The 24,210-nt window shown below is 37.7% G+C and overlaps 1 protein-coding gene across 1 annotated transcript in view; it reads left to right on the top strand.

Annotated features, from left to right (window-relative positions):
- Positions 1–346: 346 nt before the first annotated feature.
- LOC110916458 (probable LRR receptor-like serine/threonine-protein kinase At1g07650) overlaps positions 347–24,210 on the top strand; it is a 37,839-nt gene continuing 13,975 nt past the window's right edge. Inside the window, exons 1-12 of the mRNA XM_022161185.2 lie at positions 347–552; positions 655–826; positions 1,000–1,071; positions 1,194–1,262; positions 1,339–1,410; positions 1,515–1,586; positions 1,692–1,763; positions 1,860–1,928; positions 16,129–16,200; positions 16,283–16,357; positions 16,437–16,508; positions 16,627–16,695. Coding sequence (XP_022016877.1) covers positions 429–552; positions 655–826; positions 1,000–1,071; positions 1,194–1,262; positions 1,339–1,410; positions 1,515–1,586; positions 1,692–1,763; positions 1,860–1,928; positions 16,129–16,200; positions 16,283–16,357; positions 16,437–16,508; positions 16,627–16,695 — 1,010 coding nt within the window. The 5' untranslated portion in view covers positions 347–428. The remainder of the gene's footprint in view (positions 553–654; positions 827–999; positions 1,072–1,193; positions 1,263–1,338; positions 1,411–1,514; positions 1,587–1,691; positions 1,764–1,859; positions 1,929–16,128; positions 16,201–16,282; positions 16,358–16,436; positions 16,509–16,626; positions 16,696–24,210) is intronic.

Below are 24,210 nucleotides of genomic sequence, written 5' to 3'. Positions count from 1 at the left end.
TTTCAAGGTCTTATTGCTATAACAAGTGTCAGTAACATTACGAAGCGAATCGATTCGCACTGAATTCCCACCGTGTAGGCTTACTTAATTATCAATTTATCATCTCAAATTATTCTTCTTTGATAGACCATTGGCTCGTTGAATTTGAGGCTCATGACTATAGAAAAATGGTGATGGTAAATGATTCTTGGCAGCAGTGAGTTCCATTAATAATAGTTTGAAACTGTAAGAATCAATGTTTAGTATGATGCACGGTTTCTCTAGCTAGCAATAATAATGCAGGGTTTGTATTTATAAGTCAAAACACATTGAATATTGTATACGACCTTTCTATGCCAGTGTGCAGTTCATAATCAAGTTAGCTTGCAGTCTATTTAAGTGCTTTTAAGCATTACAAAAATTGCTACTGTAAAACTACATCAGGCTAGATGTCCATGATGAACGGACCAAGTTCCAGACTCTTCTTTTTTTTCATGGTGATCTTGTCTACGTTTCTTTTCCTTCAAATAACAGGTATCCAAGCACAAGTTGGACTTCTTCCTCCGAATGAAGGCAAGTAGTTATGTTCGTTAGTGTGCGAATAAAAACTCACAACACTTTCTAATTCTGACTTGCACTAAACAATTTCAAGAAGTTTTTGCTGTTATCTTGCAGTGGATGCTCTTAGACAAATCGCTAAGCAACTGGGAAAGGTAGACTGGAACTTTAGTCTGAACCCATGTGATGGAAATCCCAACTGGAGATCACCTTGGGGAAACAATGCACAGTATAGCAACGTTGTTAATTGTACTTGCTCCTCTGGTGATGTTTGTCACGTTGTTTACATGTATGTTTTATATATGGGAATTTTTAGGTCCTATATACAGAATTGGTGTTAAATTGGTAAATATCAAACATAGTCTATTTGAAATTATCTTCATTAAAGATTATATCGTAAATACTTAGACTAGAATTTGTATCATTAAATTTGTGGTGAAACTTTTTCTTTTGTATTAACAGATCCTTGAAGGGGCAGGATCTTGCTGGTGTTCTCCCACCATCCCTGGCAAAGCTACCTTCAATTAAGATCATGTAAGACTTTGTCTTCCATTTGTATCATAATTTTGGGTTCAAAATATTTATGAGTTCCAACACTTCCAAGTACCATGGTTCATGCCATAATCAAGCTAGATCATACCGGTTGCTTTATGCAGTGATTTATCTTATAATTACCTTAGTGGAAACATACCTAACGAGTGGGAGTCAACTAATTTGGAAAAACTGTAAGCTTCTTTTGCCTCTATTTGTATAATTATTCGAATCTCAGATTGTTTGTAATTAATAGTAACTGTAATCTAGATCTGTCACGGGTAATCGCTTGAATGGAAGCATTCCTACATTTTTAGGCAATATAACTACACTTGGATACCTGTACAGTACCCTCTCTCTCCCCCTCTTCCTCTTTCATATGTTTCATAATATTGCAACTCAGATTGTTAATGTTTGTTTGTTTATAATGGATAAATGAATATCAGTGGTCTAGAGAACAACATGTTCTCAGGAAAAGTTCCTGCTGAGCTTGGGAAACTAAAAAATTTGAATCGTCTGTAAGACCTTTGTACTCTTACTACTATATTTTTATTGCTTAGATATAGTTGTTGGGTATAATGATTGATAAATGTTTATTATAATGGCTTATTCTGAAATCCTAGGGTCCTGACTGCTAATAATCTCACCGGTAAATTGCCAGTGGAACTTAATAGTCTGACCAACTTGACAGAACTGTATGCACACTGCACCCTTCCAAGCTGACAAGTTAATGCTCACATTTATCGGATGATGTTCTTTAATCGTTATCACTACTTTTCACCTTTTTGCAGCCGCCTGGATAGCAACTACTTCAGTGGGACAATCCCAAACCTTGGAAGCTTAACACGACTTCAGAAATTGTAAGTCTTGGTTTCTGAATATTAATTATGAAAGGTTCAACCGGATCAAGAAAGAAACATGAACACCGAAGAATTTTGTGAAATAACAACTAAGGACTCGAATTTTATTAAAGACTTAAAAATTCCCAATCGTACTCAAGGAAAAAGTGACAGAGACACATGCTTCAAATACTAAAACGCTTAAAATACTAAAACCAAAACTTGTAGATAAAGAAAAATCCTAAACCTCCTTTACTTTGGATAAAAGACCAAATAGGGTTGGTCGTCTATTGTCAAAGACAAAGGTTTCCGAAGCATCTAGGTTTGAAGGTTTGGATTCAAGTCCTACGGACAACATGATTAAAAGAAAGCTACCTTTCAAAAAAAAACAGATAACTAACAAATATAAGAGTTGATTACGTGATTTTTTTTTAGAAATTGGAAGTGGCAGGTAAATGGACACCAGGCTGCGCCGCAACCCCCTTTTGAATAACAAATCCAATTCTACGGAAAACAAAACACTGGTTCCTCCCTTCAAGAGGGTCTCTCAGGAATTCATAGGGGCCTCTTTTTTGGTGGAGATTCTTTCCCTCTTAAGCACATGACATAGGAAATCCCTGACCAAATCATGTTTGTATTTAAAGCCCACATGCTCCTCAAAGTTATCCAAACAAACCTTATGGCAAACTTGGCAAAGCTCATCAACCGGAAACAGTGTGATCACTAATCCGTATTAAGGATGGCCTAATATAACACCGCTAACATGTGTTGGCCTAGCCCTTTAATGGGGCTAAGGATCAGGAGATCTTGAGCATGAGGGCCCCGTCGATACTCTTAACACCGCTTTGTAGTGCATGGATAGGTCAAACTTCTCTCCCAAACTCAGGTCGACTTTACTATAACCGGCACTCGCCAAAGTATTTTGGGCCTTTAGAGGAGGCGGTGTGCTTCCTAGCGAACCCGCCAAGATCAAGATCGGGAAGGGACCTGTGCAGGCTACCAAATGCACACCCATAATTGGCGTCCAACCAATCAATACCACTATCCCATAGAATGTGGTCCTGTAAACTTGACTGTGCTCTTGAGGTCCACAAAGTATATGCTGATTTATCTTTTCTTGAATATAGGCCTATGTAGGATCGTTTGTCGATCTGACGAGTCGTTCAGAAGAGTGCTTAGACTAATTCAGAGGCGGAATTCATTGAATTAGTCTTCATACAGCTTGATTTCACTACTTAACGTCTCCTGTATTGATTAAATGTCAAATTACAAGCTCTTGGAGACAAACGGGCAGAGCTTCGCCGTTACACCTTAGAAAACACACATATGGACTACTGGAACCGCTCATATGACACCCATATATATAGACCCTCTGGATCGTGCTTATATGGACATGTCCATATGAGCGATCCACTCATCATGTCATAAAAGCGATCCAACTTCATGACGTATGAGCGATCCCATATATATAGTGACACAAAAGCGGTCCACACTATATACTCTATAAGCGACCCTATCTAATACAAGATTTCTCGTTTACTGTTCACAATACACTTAGCCCTACCCTAAGACTCGAACGAAGATGTACTCGACAGACAACTGCACCAACAGGCTCCCCCTTGAATGTTGACGGAATCTTCAGTGAGAGTCTTCAATCATTCAGAAATTCCTTCCTGAAACCATATGCCTGGATCTTTCTCTGGTTTTAACTTTCGTCAGACTCCCCCTATCATCATGCTGGGATCTCTGTCTGGAAATCGTTATCACCATTGAAATCAACTCCTGGCTTTTTCTGTTTAAGCTCTTCTCTGGTTCTGATGTGTCTCCTGGCTATCTGTAGCAACAGGATCAGAAACCTGCAAAACTCAACCACTCTATCACAAACCAAAATAATTGTGATTCAACTTAATGAATCAACTAATCATTTGATACTTTTTACAATTAAACACTGATCACAAATTTGAAATATTTCAATTTCTGATTCAACCTAATGAATCATTTTAAACATTTCAAACGACTTAACCAACCTGTCTGTTCGTCAAGTTTAGCCTTTGAGATTTTGAAAATCAGCTCTTCAACATCAGTCGTCGAAAATCTTTTTGGATTTTTCAAAATATGAAACGTAAATGCAAAGACAGAAATTTAAATGCAAACAAACATATTTTTGTGAGTTTGTGCAAGAGAATCATATCAGTTTTTTAGACACATCACAAGCACCGTTAAGCTTCTAATCGTTTTAAGTTCTAAACGATTCACGTAGATTGACGATATAATTGTCCTCTTAAATTTTCATACAATTTTCAATCTATTCAGGATACTATTTAGGTATTTTATGAACTTAGTTCAATTCATGTGTCCCACCTCTTGAATATACTCCCGTATCCAGAATCCCAATATTCAGTCTTACAGCTATGAACACTACAATGATGTCTGTACATAAATTAGGGGAAAAATGCGAGAACTGAGGGATCTCAGGTCAGAACTTCCGTTCAGCAGAGAGATATCAGCTTCGACTTAGCAGTGTGTCCCCTTTAGATGATCTTTTCAGCTACAAGCTACAACAGATGATTATCAATTTTATTGTCTAATCAACTGAGGGCTTTATGCTATGTTTCAAGCATTTTGCGGAAAGTATTAGCCAAGGACTAGGTCAGAACTACCGTTCAGCAGAAGTCCCGGAATAATACCCCAGACATCATAGAGTATAAACACCTAGTATATCAGAATATGAGACCTTTCAAACGAGATTTCAGGGGTTACCTATATATCCAAGTAGTGTTCCCCGCGAATTTCATAAGTTTGAAATTTTAGGTTTATATCCCGAATAAATCTACTAAATGTACAAAAACCTATCGTCACATCATCAGTGAGACCGTTTATCACATTTGGCATTACATTTCTTTAGCGTGCTGTGATAGTCCTACTGATTTACTATCATTTCCTCTTGTTTCGCAACAAAACTCGTTTTTTAAATTTTTCAATGTTTTTGACATTTTCAAATTTTCTAATTTTTTTAAAATTTTTCTCCCCCTAAAATCAAAATATGTTTCAATTTTGATTTTCTGGGAAAATTTGAAACAAACTATACAAATTTGACAACCTGATGAGAATCACTTCAATTCTCCATCCACTTTGGCATAAACAATCAGAACTCCCCCTCACAACAAACTATTTTCCCATAATGATTTCAAAACACTTAAGTTTCTTTTAATCAGAATGGTTTTTCCGGAAAATATGTTTAGTTGTCTTTACCTTTTGTAAACCTGGGGCAAAATCATCATATTGTTTACCAAATACTTGAATGATAATTAAATCAAGTCCAATTTAATGACCCTGATTTAACCACTTGTAAGATCAACTGGTTCTCGTTCTGAACCATTTATAACAATCACAAACTTACAACCACTTATAGATTTAGCAATTAAGCTATTCAACTTGTTTTTCAACCAATTACCATTTTAGTTGAATTCTCAAGGTGCCGATTCCTACTCCTCGCTTACAAACCTGGGAGTTCCGGCAAATCCTGCAAAAACTTTACAAACAGATTTAGAAAGATGCCGATTCATGATCCACGATACCATCTTGGGATCTCCGGCAAGTCAGGTTTTTCATTTAAAAAGATCCACCCAAGCCCGGCCAGCCTTGGGTGTGTTCGACAATTTTTCTTCAACCAATGGCTCTTCTGGCTTTGACGAACCAGAATCATTGCCTGAATGTGGCTTGTCTGACTTTACTGAGTCAGATTCATCGCCGACATGTGGCTCCTTTGTTTCCGAAGAAACAGATTCATCGCCACAGAATGTTACCTTCTTCTTCTTCTTCTCCTCTTTTGTCCCCAGATTTGTATCTGATGAATTCTTTTTGCTTGTCTTTGCAACTGAGGGAGTAGATTCATCAGAACTGTTATTCTGTTTGTCCCGTGAACCCGAGGACAAAATCCTTTCGAGATACTCCCTCGCCTTCTTCCTCTTCTTTCTCAGTCGGTCTTTCTGCCCCTGTGAAAGTTTAGCTTTCTTTTCCTGAATTGACTGTACTTGAACTTTAGGTTTCAGAACCTTCTGTTCCTGGGGCTTGACTTTGACTGGAATCTTTGCCGATTTCTGAGAATTAACCCTCAATCTGTCATTCGATTTCCTTGGGCATTCTCTGGCAATGTGACCTTTGATATTGCAATTAAAGCACCTCCTGGTCTCATAACTCCAGTACTGGCAGTTAACAGCAATGTGTCCGTGATATCCGCAGCTGTAACACACTCTGTTATCGTACCAATCACCATTTTGAGTCCAAACGCTCAGATCAAAGCATTGTTTGGCTTGGTGATATTCCTTCCTCAAGTTTGCTGAATTTGGCGCTTTAGCACTGTGGTCCAACCTGCACCACTTATTACCAGCAATTTTTGAATTTTCATTTTTTACTTTTTGTAATTTTTTCTTTTGATTGGATGATCGATCTGATGAACTTTTATTATCTTTTTGTTTCTGTTCCACTTTCTTCTTCAAAGGTTTCTGTTTAGAACATTCACCTTTTTCAGTTGATTGTAGAACAGTTTTCTGAAATTTTCCTTTTAAATTTAAAAACAATTTTTGTTTTTCAATTTTAACATGTTCATCATCAGATTTTACATCACAATCTTCAACTTTGACAGAGTCAAAGTTTGTGACATCGTCACTTATTGGAACAGAGTTGATTGGTTTTGGACAAGGAATATTCAACTTGTCAGATGAAGTCACAAAACCGATCAACTTCTTTTCAAGTTCATCAATTCTGTTCCTCGAATTCTCAGCTTCACTTTCAAGCTGAGATATTCTCTCAAAATGAGACTTGATAGTTTTTTCATTATCAATCTTCAAATTTTCAAGAACAGATTTTTCATTCATCAAAACTTTTATCTGTTCCTGAAATTTTGATTCACTCGCTTTCAGGTTTTTGTTTTCCAGCTTAATCCAGAAATCCTCATCTTCTATCTTCTGAAGATTTCTTTTTGCTTTCAAACTCTTTTTCCAGCTCTTTGATTTTCTTTCGAGCACTTTCACCTTCCTTTTCAAGTTTAATAATTTTCTAAAGATGTGAATTGATCAATTTTTGTTTCTCAATGTTGTTTTGGCTAAAAACATTTCTCCCATCTTCAAGAATTTTCAGTTGATTTTGAAATTCTTTTTCACTCTTCGATTTTTCAATTTCAAAATCTTTAATTTTTTCTTCAAAAACCTTATCTTTTTCTTTCAACTTCTTGTTTTCAAATGTCAAACTGTTCAAATTACTTAACAGTTTGTCATTTTCAGCTTTCAACTTCTCACAATTTTCCTTCAAAATAAGAATCTGATTATCATCAGCTTGCTTCACATCTTTTAACTTCTTGACTTCCGATGTCAAACTTTCCGCATCCTTCAAGAGTTTGTCATTTTCAGTCTTGAAGCGGTCACATTTTGAGCATGCTGATGCAGAACTTGAAGATTCAAACTCTACAGATTCTTCATCTTTTGGAGCATCCTTCGTTTCCATCTTGTCGATTCCTACACGAAAGAGTTTAACAAAATCAAAAGGATTCATATTATCATCAATATAACATTTCCTTTTGATATCATATTTCAGAGTACTCTTTGTTGCAAGAAAACCACAAACTCTTCTATCAACTTCAATGAGTACATCCAGCTCCAATCTATCTAAATTCTTTTCCATCTCAGACAAGAATTCCCTCCTTTTCTTTTCTTCCTTATACCACTCTGCTCTAACTTCATTAAAGAACTGATATGGAAAAAGCCCTGGAAAGAAATCTCTCTGTTTTAGCTCAACCATAAACTCATCCCATTTAGCAGGTAATGCAGTTGTCAATTTTGATAGATATTCATCATTCGACATCTTAATACCCCTATACCACATATTGTCCGTTAAAATTTTAAACCGGTTTTCTATTTCTTTCAACGTTTCCTCCTTTTGATATATAAATAGTTCAAAACTTTCAGTCCAAATATCCAAGCTCACATTTCTATAATCAGTATCCATATTTCTCATATACCAATTATTAAAATCCTCAAGCTTATTGTTTTCTTGTTCATCGAATAACATCGTCATTTTTCACAAAAACTCAGCACGTGTTTGTTGACTAAAAAGCGAATCAGAACAACAATCGGACACAAAAGCGAACTAATTGGGCCAAATAAGCGATCCACAATCAGTCGTATAAACGGTCCAAAGCAGTTCGAATAAGCGGTCCAAACAAGGTCAAATGAGCGGTTCAAATGAGTTAATTTGGAGCGGACCAGGTCACTTGACTGAATAAGCGATCCACAATTAACCAAATGAGCGGTCCACAAATGTGAAATTACGAGCGGTCCAGAATAGTTCAGAAAAGCGATCAGCTTTCGGACATCATTTTGATGTAAAATTTCTTCGAATTTCGACACCAAACTTTCAAGGATTTAACTCTATGCTATCGTGCACAATCCCTGAGATTTTGAGACGATTCCGACTGTTAAAACTTCTCGAACTAAGAAAAGAAGGTGTAGAAACCAGAAATTTGAGCGAAAATCGAGCTAAACGGCAAGAACTCTTCCTCCTGAGCTCTGATACCACTTGTAGGATCGTTTGTCGATCTGACGAGTCGTTCAGAAGAGTGCTTAGACTAATTCAGAGGCGGAATTCATTGAATTAGTCTTCGTACAGCTTGATTTCACTACTTAATGTCTCCTGTATTGATTAAATGTCAAATTACAAGCTCTTGGAGACAAACGGGCAGAGCTTCGCCGTTACACCTTAGAAAACACACATATGGACTACTGGAACCGCTCATATGACACCCATATATATAGACCCTCTGGATCGCTTATATGGACATGTCCATATGAGCGATCCACTCATCATGTCATAAAAGCGATCCAACTTCATGACGTATGAGCGATCCCATATATATATAGTGACACAAAAGCGGTCCACACTATATACTCTATAAGCGACCCTATCTAATACAAGATTTCTTGTTTACTGTTCACAATACACTTAGCCCTACCCTAAGACTCGAACGAAGATGTAGTCGACAGACAACTGCACCAACAGCCTAAACCCCTAAAACAGATCCACAAGGATGCCAACCTCCAACCTCCACTGAAACTATTACCCAAAAAGGGACCCCCCTTATTGAAAACAGATATAGCATCCTCAACAAATGTCATGCCCGCAAAAATCAGAGTTGGGCGTAACGCTGGTATCTTCATTTCACATCGGAAGTATAATGCTAAGACCTCTAGAAAGTTAAATGCCCGCTAAGGTACTTGGTCCCTGAAGGGTTCTCCTATTCTAACTGTGCCATAGTTCATATGTGAAACCTGTGAAAGAACATGCTAAAAAGGTCAACATAAAGTTGGGAGTTCATAGTTTGTTTGAAAAAGATGTGAAATAAATCTTTTTAGTAACCACTTTAAATAACGTTGAGAAAACGTAATAAAAAATTTTCCTCGGCATGTCATTTGAAAAACTTTGTACTTGTAAAACTTGTATATCCATCATTGTCTGCGTATGACAAAGACAACATACCCGCATGAGCCTATAACCAACCTCGAGCTAGAGAATGCCTCGCCAAACCGCGTACTCAAGACGGTAGACTAGCAGTGGTTTATAGTTCCGAAATGTAGTGAGGACTTCACTGTACAGTTGTAAGGACCCTACGGCTCTTAAGGTTGAGAAGAGGACAATCCAGTCTTTATGTTTGTTCATAGGACAATCTAGTCCCGATGTTTGTAAGAAGGACAACGAAGTCCCTTCGTTTGTATATGGGACAACCCAGTCCCATCGTTCGTATATAGGACAACCCAGTCCCTTTGTTTCCTATGTAGGACAATCCAGTCCCTAACTGTAACTAGGACAATCCCGTCACTAGTCATGAAACTCATGCATGTTTGGAAAAACGTGTATGTTTTTTGTAAAACCGACATGTTTAGCATAAACCTTTCATAAACCATTTGAGTTGGAATTCGTTTGTAACATGGTTTAGAAATATGTAATTTTCGTCCATCGAAATATTTTATGCTTTTACAAAACTTCATGTTTTTCCACCCCCGAAAATATTTATAAAAATGTAAAACTGTAAAAAGTGGGGGTTATGAACTCACTTGGATATCCTTGTGCAAAGCTAGCATTATACAATCCATATGTCATTTCCAAGAGATAAACCCACTAGGCATGCAATCTATAACATTCCTATAAAGGAATTTACTCATATGTTTCTACTAAAAACCTAGCTAAACTACGTGTCACCGAGCTCTATCAAATCCCTAACCAAATAATTCGATGGTAACATCAATTTTATTACGTTGACGCGCTTCTTTAAAGGTAAAAAGGTCTTTAGACTTCTCCACACAAAACGCCAAACTCATGAATAAAACGCCATTAAATTCCCGCCTTAAGCTACAAAGCACACATCATCCTAATCTAAACGTCATTAAATATAAAACACCAAACTTTGATTTTAAACGATAAAGCTGAACAAACAGTAACTTAAACGACAGAACTTCATTACTTGCACTTATTATAATAAGTCCCGCCTAAAAAACGCGCCAAAACATCCTATATAAAAAACGTCTCAGACCTTCCATTAAACACACCAAACCCAAAATGTCGTATTTTACTATATACCATTCATCTTAGAAATGCCAAAAAACCCCAAACATCAAAGATTCCAATAGACGTTTCTTTGTGATACACTATTTTCTCAGTAAAGTTTCACTCAATGTGATGGGCAAAATCCTGATGTGGGGATATTGTCCATCTCATTGAGTATTGAGTTTATCCTCAATATAAATGCCAAAACATACAAAAACCACAAATTGCAAAACGTCATTTCTTGGAGATTCAGTTTTGTTCTCAATAAAGTTTCACTTAATGGGGTGGACAACATTGTTAGACATCTTTCTTAACTGAGGATTAACAATAACAGTGTTGTCCATCTCATTCAGCAAAACATTATTAAGTTTAGCATGACCAAATTAGAGGTTTAAGGTACTTTTATTTAGTAAAAGGCGTTGTTTTTTTTTTTGGCGTTTGGTTTGCGTGTTCGATCTTATATTGTTTGTTATGTAACTTCCAAGTAACATGGTATGAACAATAAGATGAAAAAAAAAGTTGAAAAAAAAATAAAAAGAATGCTATATTAGAGATATAAAACGCCAAATTCTAATTTGTGTGTGTTCTGTGAAAATGAAAAAAAAAATTCAAAAACATCATACTACTACTCTTCACTTGGTCTCGAAGACCGTGTCGATTTTCTTTTAATTACGGCCTTTTTGCATGTCGATGCATAGTGTCCATAGCCTTTGCAATTCTGACACTGTCTTTCTTTGGCCCCGGGTTTCGACTTTGATTTCGTTTTCTCGATTGCTATCTCCTGTTTAGATTTCAAGCGCTTCCGAGATCCAGAACCTTTGGACTTATACCCAACAGGGACTTTTATCGGATTCTTGTCGTTTTTATATTGTGTAGGACCGTGGTTCGGACCGAAACCCGTGATTAGTGTGTGATTATGTTCAAAGACGGAAAGTTTAGAGACGGATAAAACAACTTTATTGTATAAATTCGGTAGCATAACATTACAACCCGCCCGATTACAAGCTAGCAAAACTATACCAAAGGAGCATACATGTAGGGAAAGACCAAGTGGTGATCTCTCCCCAAGTCTAAAACCTTCAAGTGTTGCAAATGACCAAGGGGTGGTATTTATAGCCACATCACCTTCACTTGCAAACACACACGGTCAAACGAATAATCTTTTTGTTTGACCACTTCAAATGAGCGGGTCTATACACGTTCATTTGACCGTTTCACTAACTATTACATAAAAAGTAATCTAATCTATTCGAACAGCATCGGACACAAAAACTGCACCAACAAATTCCCCCTTGTCTGTTGCTGTCGAATCCTGAAAATGCAACTGCAATCGATCTTCAGTCAAGTATCTGTTGATGTTATCTTCTCTGTGTTAACAAATTCCCGCTTGACGGATGATCCAGGTAAGTAGTATCTTGACTTCAGTCTTCATAGCAATACCAAACCCTTGAAGCTTCTCGTATAATATTTCCCCTTCAAAGTACGCGTATCCGTGTTGGGTGTTGTGCCATCTCCACGCAAGCCAAAATTAACTGATCTTCCGCTAATCTTCCAATACTCCAACCGAAATTTGATAAGGGTTCCATTCTTTAAAAACTGCATCAAGTCTTGATCTTGTCATAAGAGCTCTATTTCATTCAAGCATACTACATTGGTAGAGTTTTCTAGTGAATTGTTTTTTGTAAACCATCTTTGTGGAATCGACCAAGTAATGCACTTTGATCATCAGCATCAACACTCATGAAGTCAGCTAGACCGAGTATATCATTTGCAAGCTCAACCAGCACGCTTGGTTGAACTACATCCAGATCTCATTGTCTTGCCTTTGTGAAGTTGACCATGTAATGCACTACGGATCTTCAGCATCAGTACTCAGGATGTCAGCTTGACCAAGTACATCGTTTGCAAACTCAACGAATTGAGTTACACCCAGATCCTTGTAAAATCCCAAAGAAACATCAAACCCAAAACCGAATCCTGCAGATTCCCCCTCAGCTACAACTTCTGATAGAGCTGAATCAACACTTGTCAGCCTTGAACTATCAGCTCTCATAAAGATTCCCCAGGTCTTCAGTGAACAGCGTTTTGAAACTACTGTTGACTTTAGATACCTGTATGTTTCCGTGCAAAACCCTTCACGCTGGCTGGAGAATTAATTAAAATCCCCAAATATGTGCCACGCAGAACCTTGGGTATCACCATAAAATCACAAACTTTACCACCTGTGATTGCGTTTAGAGTTTTACAGAAAAAATTACAAAACATATGAAAATTTTTATCCCCCCATTTCTTTGGTGAAATCTCTAAACCTTAACAAAATCCCTCCTCTGAGCGAAACTTTCGTCAACTTCACTGAACAAATTCTCTCCACTGAGTAGAATATTTCAAATGTTCTCGGTTTTTCGAAAAATCACGAAATCGACTTTCTTCTTTGCATATTCTAGTTCATAATGAAAGTCCCCTAGCCCCGTAGGATCCGACTTGTACCCCCCCCCCCAAAAGTTCTACTAACACCTAATCCGAAAACTTTCATCATAGGTATAACTCTTGGACTTTATGAACTCGTTATGACAGGTCTCGGCTCTCCAGGTTCCTTCAGTAGTTACCAAATGCGAGAATATGACAATAAACAAAATAAATTTTCACGTGCGGAAATAAATATACCGTTTTTAGCCCATAATAGTCAAGTCACCAATTTTGACATTTGCATCGGTAACCATGACTACCCCACATTCAAAAACATCATTTGTTTTCATCATCCCAAACTGATTCGGCATGTTTTTGAACTTGACCAATTTAACGTTGAAGCTCGATTCAATTAAATTTTGCGAACACCCAGCCAAAAAATATTTGCAAAGTGCCAACTTTTTGATAAATTTGCTTTGTAAACCGTAAAATCGCCAAATATACATGCAGAATGGTTGGATTCATTCTATGTTGTTGGCCCATAGAACTGTTTCAATCTTGGCCCAATCTTGTGAACAAGTAAATTGAAGCATGACCAATTAAAATCAAGAATTTTGTGTGTGGCCCAATTCAATATGTAAGCTCAACATACAAAATAAAATTAGAAATTTGACAATTCCTAATACCCAAACGTCACACATGCCTTCATTATATGAGTGGGCCCAAGAATTAAACAAGTCCATCCGTCATTAAAGTGGGCCCAAGAATTAAACATGGTATCTCTGCAGTCCAGCAATGATTACCAAATCATTAGGCCCATCCCTAGCCCATGCATGTGCATCCATCAAACCCTAAATCACATAAAACAACATTTACGCTCTGGTAAAACCTGCCGCTAACATCTTCCATGTCTTTCTCTGCAATACACAACCTCCAAACCCTAATCATTCAATATTTAGCTGCCACCCAAGTCACCGTCAACCTGCCATCATCATCCGCCATTCATCACCGCACTGATTGCCAGCGTAGACTATCTCTGATCATCGTTATCATCAACCGAAACCCGTCACCACCACATCGGCCACTGCCCACGAAGAATAAAGAACCACGAAGAACCAGTTTCTATGAATATATGTACCCACGAAGAACCTTCTTCGTGGGTTTCATTCAAGTTCTTTGTCTTCGCCTGGGATTTCTTCGCCAAGGGTTCTTCGCCAAAGGGTTATTCGCCAGGTGGTTTTTCGTCTTAGGGAGGTTCTTCAACAGATTGTTTTTCGGCTTGGTTCTTTTGTGAAACATGTTTTTCGGCAGAAGCAACAAGACGAAAAATGTTCTTCGCAGGGGATAGGTTCTTCGGTAGGGGGTTCTTCGTGAATGAGAGGTTCTTCGCTGTTCACTTTTGGGTCTACATCTAGGTTTCTTAAACAGCTGCCACACTCCTCAACAAACATGATGAATTGTTCATCCTCAGTGACTAAAAACACCTCAAAAATGATAAAGAATGTTGAAAACTTGATTTTCTTGGTGTGAAACTTAAATCTTAACCCTTGTGTATGGTCTGTTTCAGCTCAGATCCATAATATTTCAAGTCCCAGTCTGAATTTTGCTTGTATACACCACATTTACGTCTTGAACAAAAACACCACAAAAATCACTAGTCAAGAGCTTATGTCACTTAGCAAATGGTTAGATTAAGTCGGGTACCATGGCTCTGATACAAATTGTAGGTCCATGGTTCGGACTGAAACCCGTGATTAGTGTGTGGTTATGTTCAAAGACGGAAAGATTAGAGACGGATAAAACAACTTTCTTGTATAAGTTCGGTAGCATAATGTTACAAACCGGCCCGATTACAAGCTAGCCAAACTATACCAAAGGAGCATACATCCGTGGAGAGACCAAGTGGTGATCTCTCCCCCAAGTCTGAAACCTTCATGTGTTGCAAATGACCAAGTGGTGGTATTTATAGCCACACCACCTTCAGTTGCAAACACACACGGTCAAACGAATAACCCTTTCGTTTGACTACTTCAAACGAGTGGATCTATACACGTTCGTTTGACTAACTATTACATAATTAGCATAAAAAGTAATCTAATCTATTCGAACAACATCGGACACAAAAACTGCACCAACATATTGACCGGTTATCTCCGCAAATCTATCCTTGTACTAGCAGGAGGAGCAACAATCTGCATATCTTGAACCTTCTTCATATAAGATTGAACATGATCCTTGTATAAGGATAGCTCCTCTTTATTACCAGATAAACTGGTCAAAGTATACTCCATTGAAAAAAAATCTCTTGCATCATACTTTGCACATCGGGATCATGCTCGGTCATATATTCACGACTAATTGAGTATTCAGAAGAGCAGTTTGGGGAAGCCTCTTTACGCCATCTATTAAAAATGTATTGTTTTAGAAATTCCCTAATGTCCAAACTTCTCAAAACATAGAATATATGTCTACATAGCCAACCAAACTGCTCAAAACGCCTGCATGAGCAACTGCATGTGCAATCAGACTTACGGTACATTACCTGAAAAAATGCCAAAAACAATATCTCCATAACACCATGCAGAGAATGTTTGTATACAAAAAGTTAAAAAAAAAAACACAACAACCTGATAAAAAGCAAATTAAATGTTATAATATAATATGATAAACGCCATATACAGAAAACGTCATATATAAAAACAAAAACGCCATTGTTTACCTCAATTAAGGATGCACAAGGCTACTGGAAATCATTTATGTAAAACTTAATAAACCAATCGGGCTGATCTTCGTAATGTTAATTTATGCAATCCGTAATTTCAATTAACTCAGCTTGAAAGTCACAAAAAAAATATTTCCGTATATATGTCAGCAGCTTGGCCCTCCAACACTTTGGTAATTACTCAACAACTGGGGGATAATGTTAGGTATCAAAATAGTAGGACTAGACTGTAATAGTTGAATAGTATAGGGGTGTCTTTGGTTGGTAGTGACATGTGCTTTAACGGATAGAACACATTAAATGGGTATTGTTGAATTAGCTTCTTCTTCTCTTGCGTTTCTTATCTTCTTCTCTTTATCGATTTGTATTGCTTGATTACCAATTTGTTATTAACATAATGGTATAATAAATGGATATACTAGGACAAATAGGATGTTTTTGTATTGTAACTTTTTTGTGCTTTATATGCTCATTAAATCTATCTTATAATATTATTAGGGAGATCCAAGGTAGTGGGCTGGAAGGACCAATACCAGAAAGCATTTCCCTTTTGACAAATTTGTCTCAACTGTAAATTACACAAACCAATTTCAATTAATCCTATTCATACACCAAGTACTACTCTCATTGTATACATGTTTTCTGTATTCAGAGCAATCTCTGATTTAAATGGAGAAGGATCACAGCTGTTTCCAAATCTTAGTAGCATGGCTAGCATGAAAAAGTTGTAAGTAATTGTAGGTTATATTAATATTTTTCATCAATGCTGCTTGTTTTATTTTCAAAAATATTTGTGGATTTTACAGGGTGTTAAGAGGATGTAATCTTAGGGGGTTTATTCCTGGTTATATAAAACTAATGTCCAAGTTGCAGCATCTGTAATATATACATCTTTCTCTTCCATTCTTGTCGTATCCATTTAAGCTAAGATCCGTAATAGTGTTTGTTTATATTTCCAGAAGTAATCATTTTATCTATGTCCATATCCTTACACAGAGATCTCAGTTTCAACGATTTGGGTGGAGATATACCAGATCTAAGTGGACTACGTAATCTAGAAAAAATGTAAGTAAGATATGCTTTTACTTGAGTTATACATACTTCGGCATTCTTCCACTCTAATATATATTTCATCCCATTGTTCTTTACAAATTATAAAATAAAAGGAAGGAATTCAAAGAAAGGATATGATTATAAATAATTATGGGGTTATAATTGTTGGTCGGAACCCGAACCCGAACCCGAACCCGAACACGAACACGAACACGAACACGAACACGAACACGAACACGAACACGAACACGAACACGAACACGAAGATAAACTACAAACAATCGAATAAATAATTGTATTGAATATGAAAGTATAAAGTGATTCTGATGATTACAAATGAAATAGACAAGCCCTATTTATACTAAACGATTGGGTGCAAGTGAATGGATGTGTCTCTTGATAAAGCGTTGTGTCTGTTGAAGTCCATGTGATGTTGCCACCAATATGAAGGGTTGTGCATGATGGAGAAGTCGCTTTCCTTAGATTGTAGGTTATAAACTTTCCTTTTATCGCTTTCGTTCCTCGCACGTGTTTACTAATCTAATTACATTATAAAACTAACTATCTACTAATTATGAAACGACCCTTGCACTTAAAAATGTGAAGGGATTAGATCTTCATTCACCCCCTAATCAAAGTTGTTGTAGGTCTTGAAATTGCTTGACTTGCAATAGCATTGGTTCTTCTTTCAATGCAAGGTGAGCCTCTTCGTCCTTTTATTCCTTGCCTTTGCCATTGCTACACTCGTACGCAATGCAAAACGGCCAAATTCACCACATTCGTAACACTTGAACTCGCTCCTGTCTCTGTTTGCTCGATCCATAGTTCGTCCGCATCCTCTTCATCCTCTGAACGAACTTTGTAAACGTCCTCTACCATAACTTTGATCACCGCGTCCTTTTCCATGATGCCAATTTCCAGAAAGATTGTCTTAACATGTCGTTAATAGATTATTGTTCTCAATTTGGTTTTGGCTCTTAAGGCGTTCTTCAAATGTTGTAACCCTACCCACTACTTCTTCAAATGTCATTTTATCCTGTTTCTGTATACTGCTCGATGGATGCCACAATCAGTAGAAACTTAGAAACTTATTTGAAACAGAGATTAGTAATTTCCTTACAATCTTCTTATCTTTAATGGTGGTACCCATACTACTTCGTTCTCGTCCATCTTTAAGGCTTCTATTTCGCTTCTCAAAGCTTGTAGATGCGCTTTCAGAAATATATCGGCGATATGGAAGTTTGATTGCATCTCAAACTTCCTTTGCACTTTCCTATGCGCAACTTGCATTAGAATATCCCCTGGAAACGTTTGGAAGATCATTGCTTTCATTGTATGCGCCTTCTCTTCATCTACCCCTTCATTTGAACCAACCGTATCCCAAAGGCTATATGCCTTCAAGACTGTTTCCATCATAATTGCCCAATGAGTGTAATTTGATACAGTCAACTTTGGCATTGTAGGGTTATACTTGTCACACCCCCTAATTCCACATGCGGAGTATTACGCGAGGCGTGGGACTGACCAGGATCATGCCACCAATCATATTGAACAATCAATTAAAATAAAGCAATTCCATCACTATCAATATTGATCAGTGACTAAGGTTCAAAGTTTCAAAAGCAATGTTCAAGTTAATAGTAGAAGCATACAGTTCAAAAATCCATACAATAGTTTCAAAGTTCATAAATATTATTAAGAACCCATCAGTGGTTTTACGCAACCACTACACTCCTCCATTGCAAGCTCCAGCGCTATACCTAACGTACCCGCAAAGCATGCAGTAGATTGTTAACATAAAGTTGGCGAGTTCACGTTTTTCAGTGTTAATTCAAAAAACATAGGTTGTTAAATTACTCATTTATAAACATGTCATGGGGAGCTACCTCATCTTTAAGCTAATAAACTGGGTGATACCGAATACTTGTGACTGTTGAGTTGTTTGTACCCCAAGTCAATGTCTATCTTTATTGACCAGTTGCCAAGGCATAATGGTTCACGCCTGTCCTCCCAGGCACGGTGTGAGGTTTGTCAAACCTAATAGCGCTATCAACTAATATCTCGTTCTCCCCGGCGATTAATTGGTATAATGTGCGGGGACTTTATGATAGAATTTCATTTAGTCCGCTAAAGACATGAAATATAAATAGCATTTAACAGTATCACTCCCGGTAATACTAGGCAATCCCAAACTTGGGAAAGTGAGGTACCATTCCCGACCACCGGGAATACATGCTTTTAGTAAAAGTGTGAACTCACCTTTGCTTAGCTCGAGAGATTAAATTTACTTGTGTTAAGTTGGTTAACCATGTCCTAGTATGATTACCAATATCAATTAAGTTTGCATGCAAGTAATCCACGTATTTTCTACATGTATCAAACAAGTACCATACACGTAAAGACATCACGTTTCACATAAACATGTGGGCCATAACTGGATTCTCAACAAAAGCCCAACGAGTGATCAATAATTTGCAGTCTAATATACCCAAGTGTGCAGCCCACTATAGGTGTGCGACATCACTTAAGTGTACGACCACACCATAGTGTGCGACACTACTTAAGTGTCCGGTCATGCATGATGAGGTTGTACTTTGTGAATTAAATGTGTGTACCACATAGAAGTGTGTGATCATGTTGTTTTATGGTTTTACCTTGTGCAACAGGTGATTATACAACAAGAGTGTGCGGTCTCCAAATAGTTTGCGAATAACAAACAAACCCTGTCATGGACTACGGTGTTCAACCGTTCTACGGTTCATCCTTCTGATCAAACATAGATTACAAGTTTTACATCTATTCTTATGAACCCTAGCATCATATTCATCATGTTTCAACAGATCCGTTCATTCATTATGACACACAATCATCAGATAAACATCACCACAATCATTCAAACAATCAATGAATTTTTGGGTTTTCTTTTATCTTCAAAAAAAATAATCAAAACAATCCTAAAAATAGGTCTAGGTTTCTATATCATCAATAATCATTAAAAAACCCCTTTTTGTACATAACATCTTTCAATCCTACAGAATATATTCATCATTACTATTTCATTAGATACGTCAAGAACAAAGATGCCTTCAGATCTAATAAATCAACGTATGCCAAGAATCATCATCATCTCATTCCAAACAACACAGCATCAAAATCAATCTACGTAGATCAGATTTGGTATTTTATTAACATAAGAAACCACTCTAAATCATCTAGTGTCAAGTATGAAGAAACATAAATTCTAAAATGGTGGAATTATACTAACCAAGAGATGTGGAGTGAAGAAAAGTGTGAAGGGGAAAGTTTGAACGGAGAGGATGAAGCTTCGAGAGAAAACCGTCGCCGTCAATCTTCCCAAACCAAAAAGAAGAATGTTTTTTGGAAAGGAAGGGGAATGTCGCAGGAAAAAGGTTGTTGTCAAATGATTGGGGAAAGTTCTCTAGGGTTTGGCAGCTAAGGGGTATAAATACCTACAGTAATGCCGCACACACATGTGCAGTTCATAATATGTGAGGGTGTCCGGCCCCCTTGGGCCTGTTGAGTGGCTTGGGGTGTGGGCCGGGAATAAAAGGAGTGTGCGACCCAGCCAAGTGTGTGGCTGCACATTATTGTTTAAAGTGTACAGCTGGATCTTCTTTATAATATATATTTACAAATAATGCTCACGACATTCATATATATATATATATATATAAGCAAATTAAATATATTGAAGCACGCTTATTAATTTCACATAGTTACAACGTATAGTGGAACGTGATGGGAAATGATACGATGTTAAAGGTACAAGTTGTCACATCATCCCCCAATTGAAAGAAATTTCGTCCCGAAATTCAGCATCACCAATGAATAAGCTAGTTTAGTTAAGTGTTTTCGCGGGGTGTCACAATACTTCCTTGTCCGTGGATTGGCATTCACATACTTTCTATGTCGTCTTTTCCTAACATACTTCCTTTCTGATTTGCGTTCTTAGACTTTTTCTTTCCTATCTTCCTAGCTTTACTTCAAGATTCTCTTGCTATTCTTCAAACTTTTTCTTGCTTGCACCACACAGGTTTTGTTTTGCCACACATGTTTTGATTTGCTACACGGGTCTTTTTTTCTTACTTTGCCACACAAGTCTTGTTACCACCAAGATTCGGTACCACAAAGGTTTTTGCACGACGAAGGTTTTGTACCACGAAGGTTGTACTGGCAAGGTTTTTGTACCATGAAGGTTGTACCATGAAGGTTTTTGTACCACGAAGGACTTGGGTGTACTTGCTTTCTTTCGAATTTTGCTAAACCGATTTGGGAATTCTATCTTGTTAATTTCTAATCCACTTATAAGTTCTTTTTTTTTTTTGTGAAACTGGATTTTAAAATGACTAAAATAAATTGTTTTCTTATTTCGAAAAACAATTCATATTATCAAGAGTGATTCAAATCCGGTTTTCTAATTTAAACTAGGATTTTAACAATGAATCAGATTCCAAATTGATATTCTTGTTGCAACGTCAATTTTTAATGAATCCAATTGATATTCCCTTACACCGATTAATGACTTCCATTTATATTTGTAAAAGGTTTCTTTACTATTCCCAAAGCAAAATTATATTCCTTTCTTCTAATTTGATTAAACCAAAAGAAAACAAGGCACCTCTTACTCGACGAAACCAAACACGTCAATGTCTTGGAACAGAAACTGCTGCCTTCTTCGAATTAATTAACCGAATCAATTAACCGTGTGCTCTGATTTAATCGGCTTCTTCCCAGATTTGTAACATGTGCTCTTCTTCCCAGATTTGTAACATGTGCTCTGATACCATGTTGCTCAGAACCCTTAACGAACACGACACAAAGATAAACTACAAACAATTGAATGAATAATTGTGTTGAATATGAAAGTATTAAATGATTCTGATGATTATTGTTACGAAGGAAATAGACAAACCCTATTTATACTAAATGAACAGGTGCGAGTGAATGGATGTGTCTCTTGATGAAGCGCCGCGTCTGTTGAAGTCTGTGTGATGTTACCACCAATATGAAGGGTTAGACATAGGTTCCATTAGATTGTAGGTTATAAACTTTCCTTTTGTCGCTTTCGGTCCTCGCACTTGTTTACTAATCTAATTACAATATAAAACTATCTACTAATTACATAACAACCCTTGTACTTAAGACCGATGTAAACGAATTACATCTTCAATAATCATGCATAGATTAGAGAGGATTCATTCTAAGTTGTTGGTGCACTTGTAGGCCCAAGAAGAAGGTCATTTCCCCCATAGCACTCATCTCGAACTTATCCTGCATAATGCGCTCGAAATTCCTACACAAGACATCATTAGTAGAACCAAAAATAATATGATCAACATATACCTGCACCAGAAGAAGATCTCCATCTTGTTCTTTGATGAAGAGAGTACAATCGATAAGACCTCTTCGAAAACCGTTCTCCAGCAGATAGGTAGATAAGGTTGCATACCAAGCTCGCGGTGCTTGATGAAGACCATAGAGAGCTTTGTTTAGCAACCAAACCCGATCGGGATGGACAGGATCTTCAAAACCTGGAGGCTGTTCGACGTACACCTCTTCTTCAACCACACCATGTAAGAATGCACTTTTCACGTCCATTTGGTAAACCTTGAATCCTTTGAATGAGGCATAAGCCAGAAAGATCCGAATTGCTTCCAGACGTGCAACAGGTGCATAGACTTCGTTGTAGTCGATCCCTTCTATCTGACGAAAACCTTGAACGACTAAACGAGCTTTGTTCCGAATAACCACTCCACGGTCGTCTTTCTTGCATTTGAAGACCCATCGAGTGCCAATTTTCTTGTAGTTCTCAGGTCTTTCAACAAGCTTCCAAACACCAAGCTTTTGAAATTGCTGCAATTCTTCCTGCATGGCTTCAACCCAAGCACTGTCTTTCAACGCTTCTTTCCACGATTTTGGTTCTTCTTGTGACACGTAACACGCGAAGGACCAGTCATTTTGTTGACCAGATTCTCTTATAGCTGAATACAAACCAGCATTCCGGTTGTTTCTCAGCTGATTACGCGTCTGCACACCGCGATGGACATCTCCTATAATATTCTGCTGGGGGTGGGTATCATGAATCCTCATTTCAGGATTTTCTGGCACGCGTGCATTGATACCCAAATTGTTAAGATTAAGATCAACAACCAACTCCACACCAGGAATGTGTGTAGAGGTGGATGCATTCCCTTCAGCAGTGTCTACATTCTGCGTATGAGGTGTATCACCAGAGGCACCTTGAACAGGAGCAGCTGGAGCCGAAGATCCTTCAGCTGCATCATGATATTCATCATCTTCAGAAGAATCATTATAATCAGCAGCATCTTCATAAACCTCATTTTGAACCATATTGTTGACAGACGAAGAAGCTTGTGGGTCAACAACAATAGGTCTAACCAAAGGCGAGATAGCAGCGTTGTCACTTTCCAACAACATCCTAGCCGCTGCTGATTCTTCGTCAAAGGTTGGCAGATTGAAGGAGTCAAATAGCCCATCATAATCGAACATCCACGGATCACCCGGAGCCCTAACAGGACTCGTGTACCTTTGAACCCTCACTTCACTCCATAGCTCAATCTTTTTGGTAGCCAGATTCCAAACACGAAAATTCGGAGTAGCATATCCAAGGAAGAAACCCTCGATAGCTCTTGCTCCAAACTTTCCATCCGGTTCAATCATAGTACATGGAGCACCAAACGGTTCTAGGTAAGAAAGATCCGGTTTCCTTTTCTGAAGGAGTTCGAAGCAAGTCTTGCCATGTCTCTTTACTGTAAGAACTCTGTTTAACGTGTAGCATGCAGCCGATACAGCCTCCCCCCAGAATTGAATAGGGAGTTCCGACTCTACTAACATTGTTCTTGCAGTTTCGATGATCGTCCGATTCTTCCTCTCCGCGACACCATTTTGTTGTGGAGTATAACGAGAACTGTACTCATGAAGAATGCCTTTAGAAGTACAAAACTCATCCATAACTTGATTCTTGAATTCGGTTCCATTGTCGCTTCGGATCCTCTTCACTTTCAACGAATAGAGATTCTCCAACATTGTAAGAAGATCCTTGAGGATGCCAGGAGTTTGACTCTTGTGTGCCATGAAGGATACCCAAGAAAATCTAGAATAATCCTCAGTAACAACTAGACAATAAGCATCTCCGAATGTTGTCTTGTGCTTCATAGGTCCAAAAAGATCCATATGAAGACGTTCGAGAGGCATGCTGACAGTGTTGATTTTCTTCAAAGGGTGAGACTTCTTTGTTTGCTTCCCCTTTTGGCACGAGACACAGATATCTTGTAGATGAAAACTTCTCACAGGCACACCATTCACAAGATTATTTTTCACCAAATGATTCATCTTTCTCAAATGAATGTGTCCCATTCTTCTGTGCCAAGATATAGACTCCTTTTCTGTGGCTTTCGAGACAAAGCAAGTGACTTGTGCAGATGTAGTAATCGCTTGGCTCATGTCGAGAATATAAAGATTATTTACTCTCGAAGCCGATAAGAG

The sequence above is a fragment of the Helianthus annuus genome, chromosome 16, assembly GCF_002127325.2.
Source record: "Helianthus annuus cultivar XRQ/B chromosome 16, HanXRQr2.0-SUNRISE, whole genome shotgun sequence".
NCBI classification, from domain to species: domain Eukaryota; kingdom Viridiplantae; phylum Streptophyta; class Magnoliopsida; order Asterales; family Asteraceae; genus Helianthus; species Helianthus annuus.
Note: the sequence above shows the minus strand (reverse complement) of the source record. Positions and strands in the feature narration are given on the sequence as shown.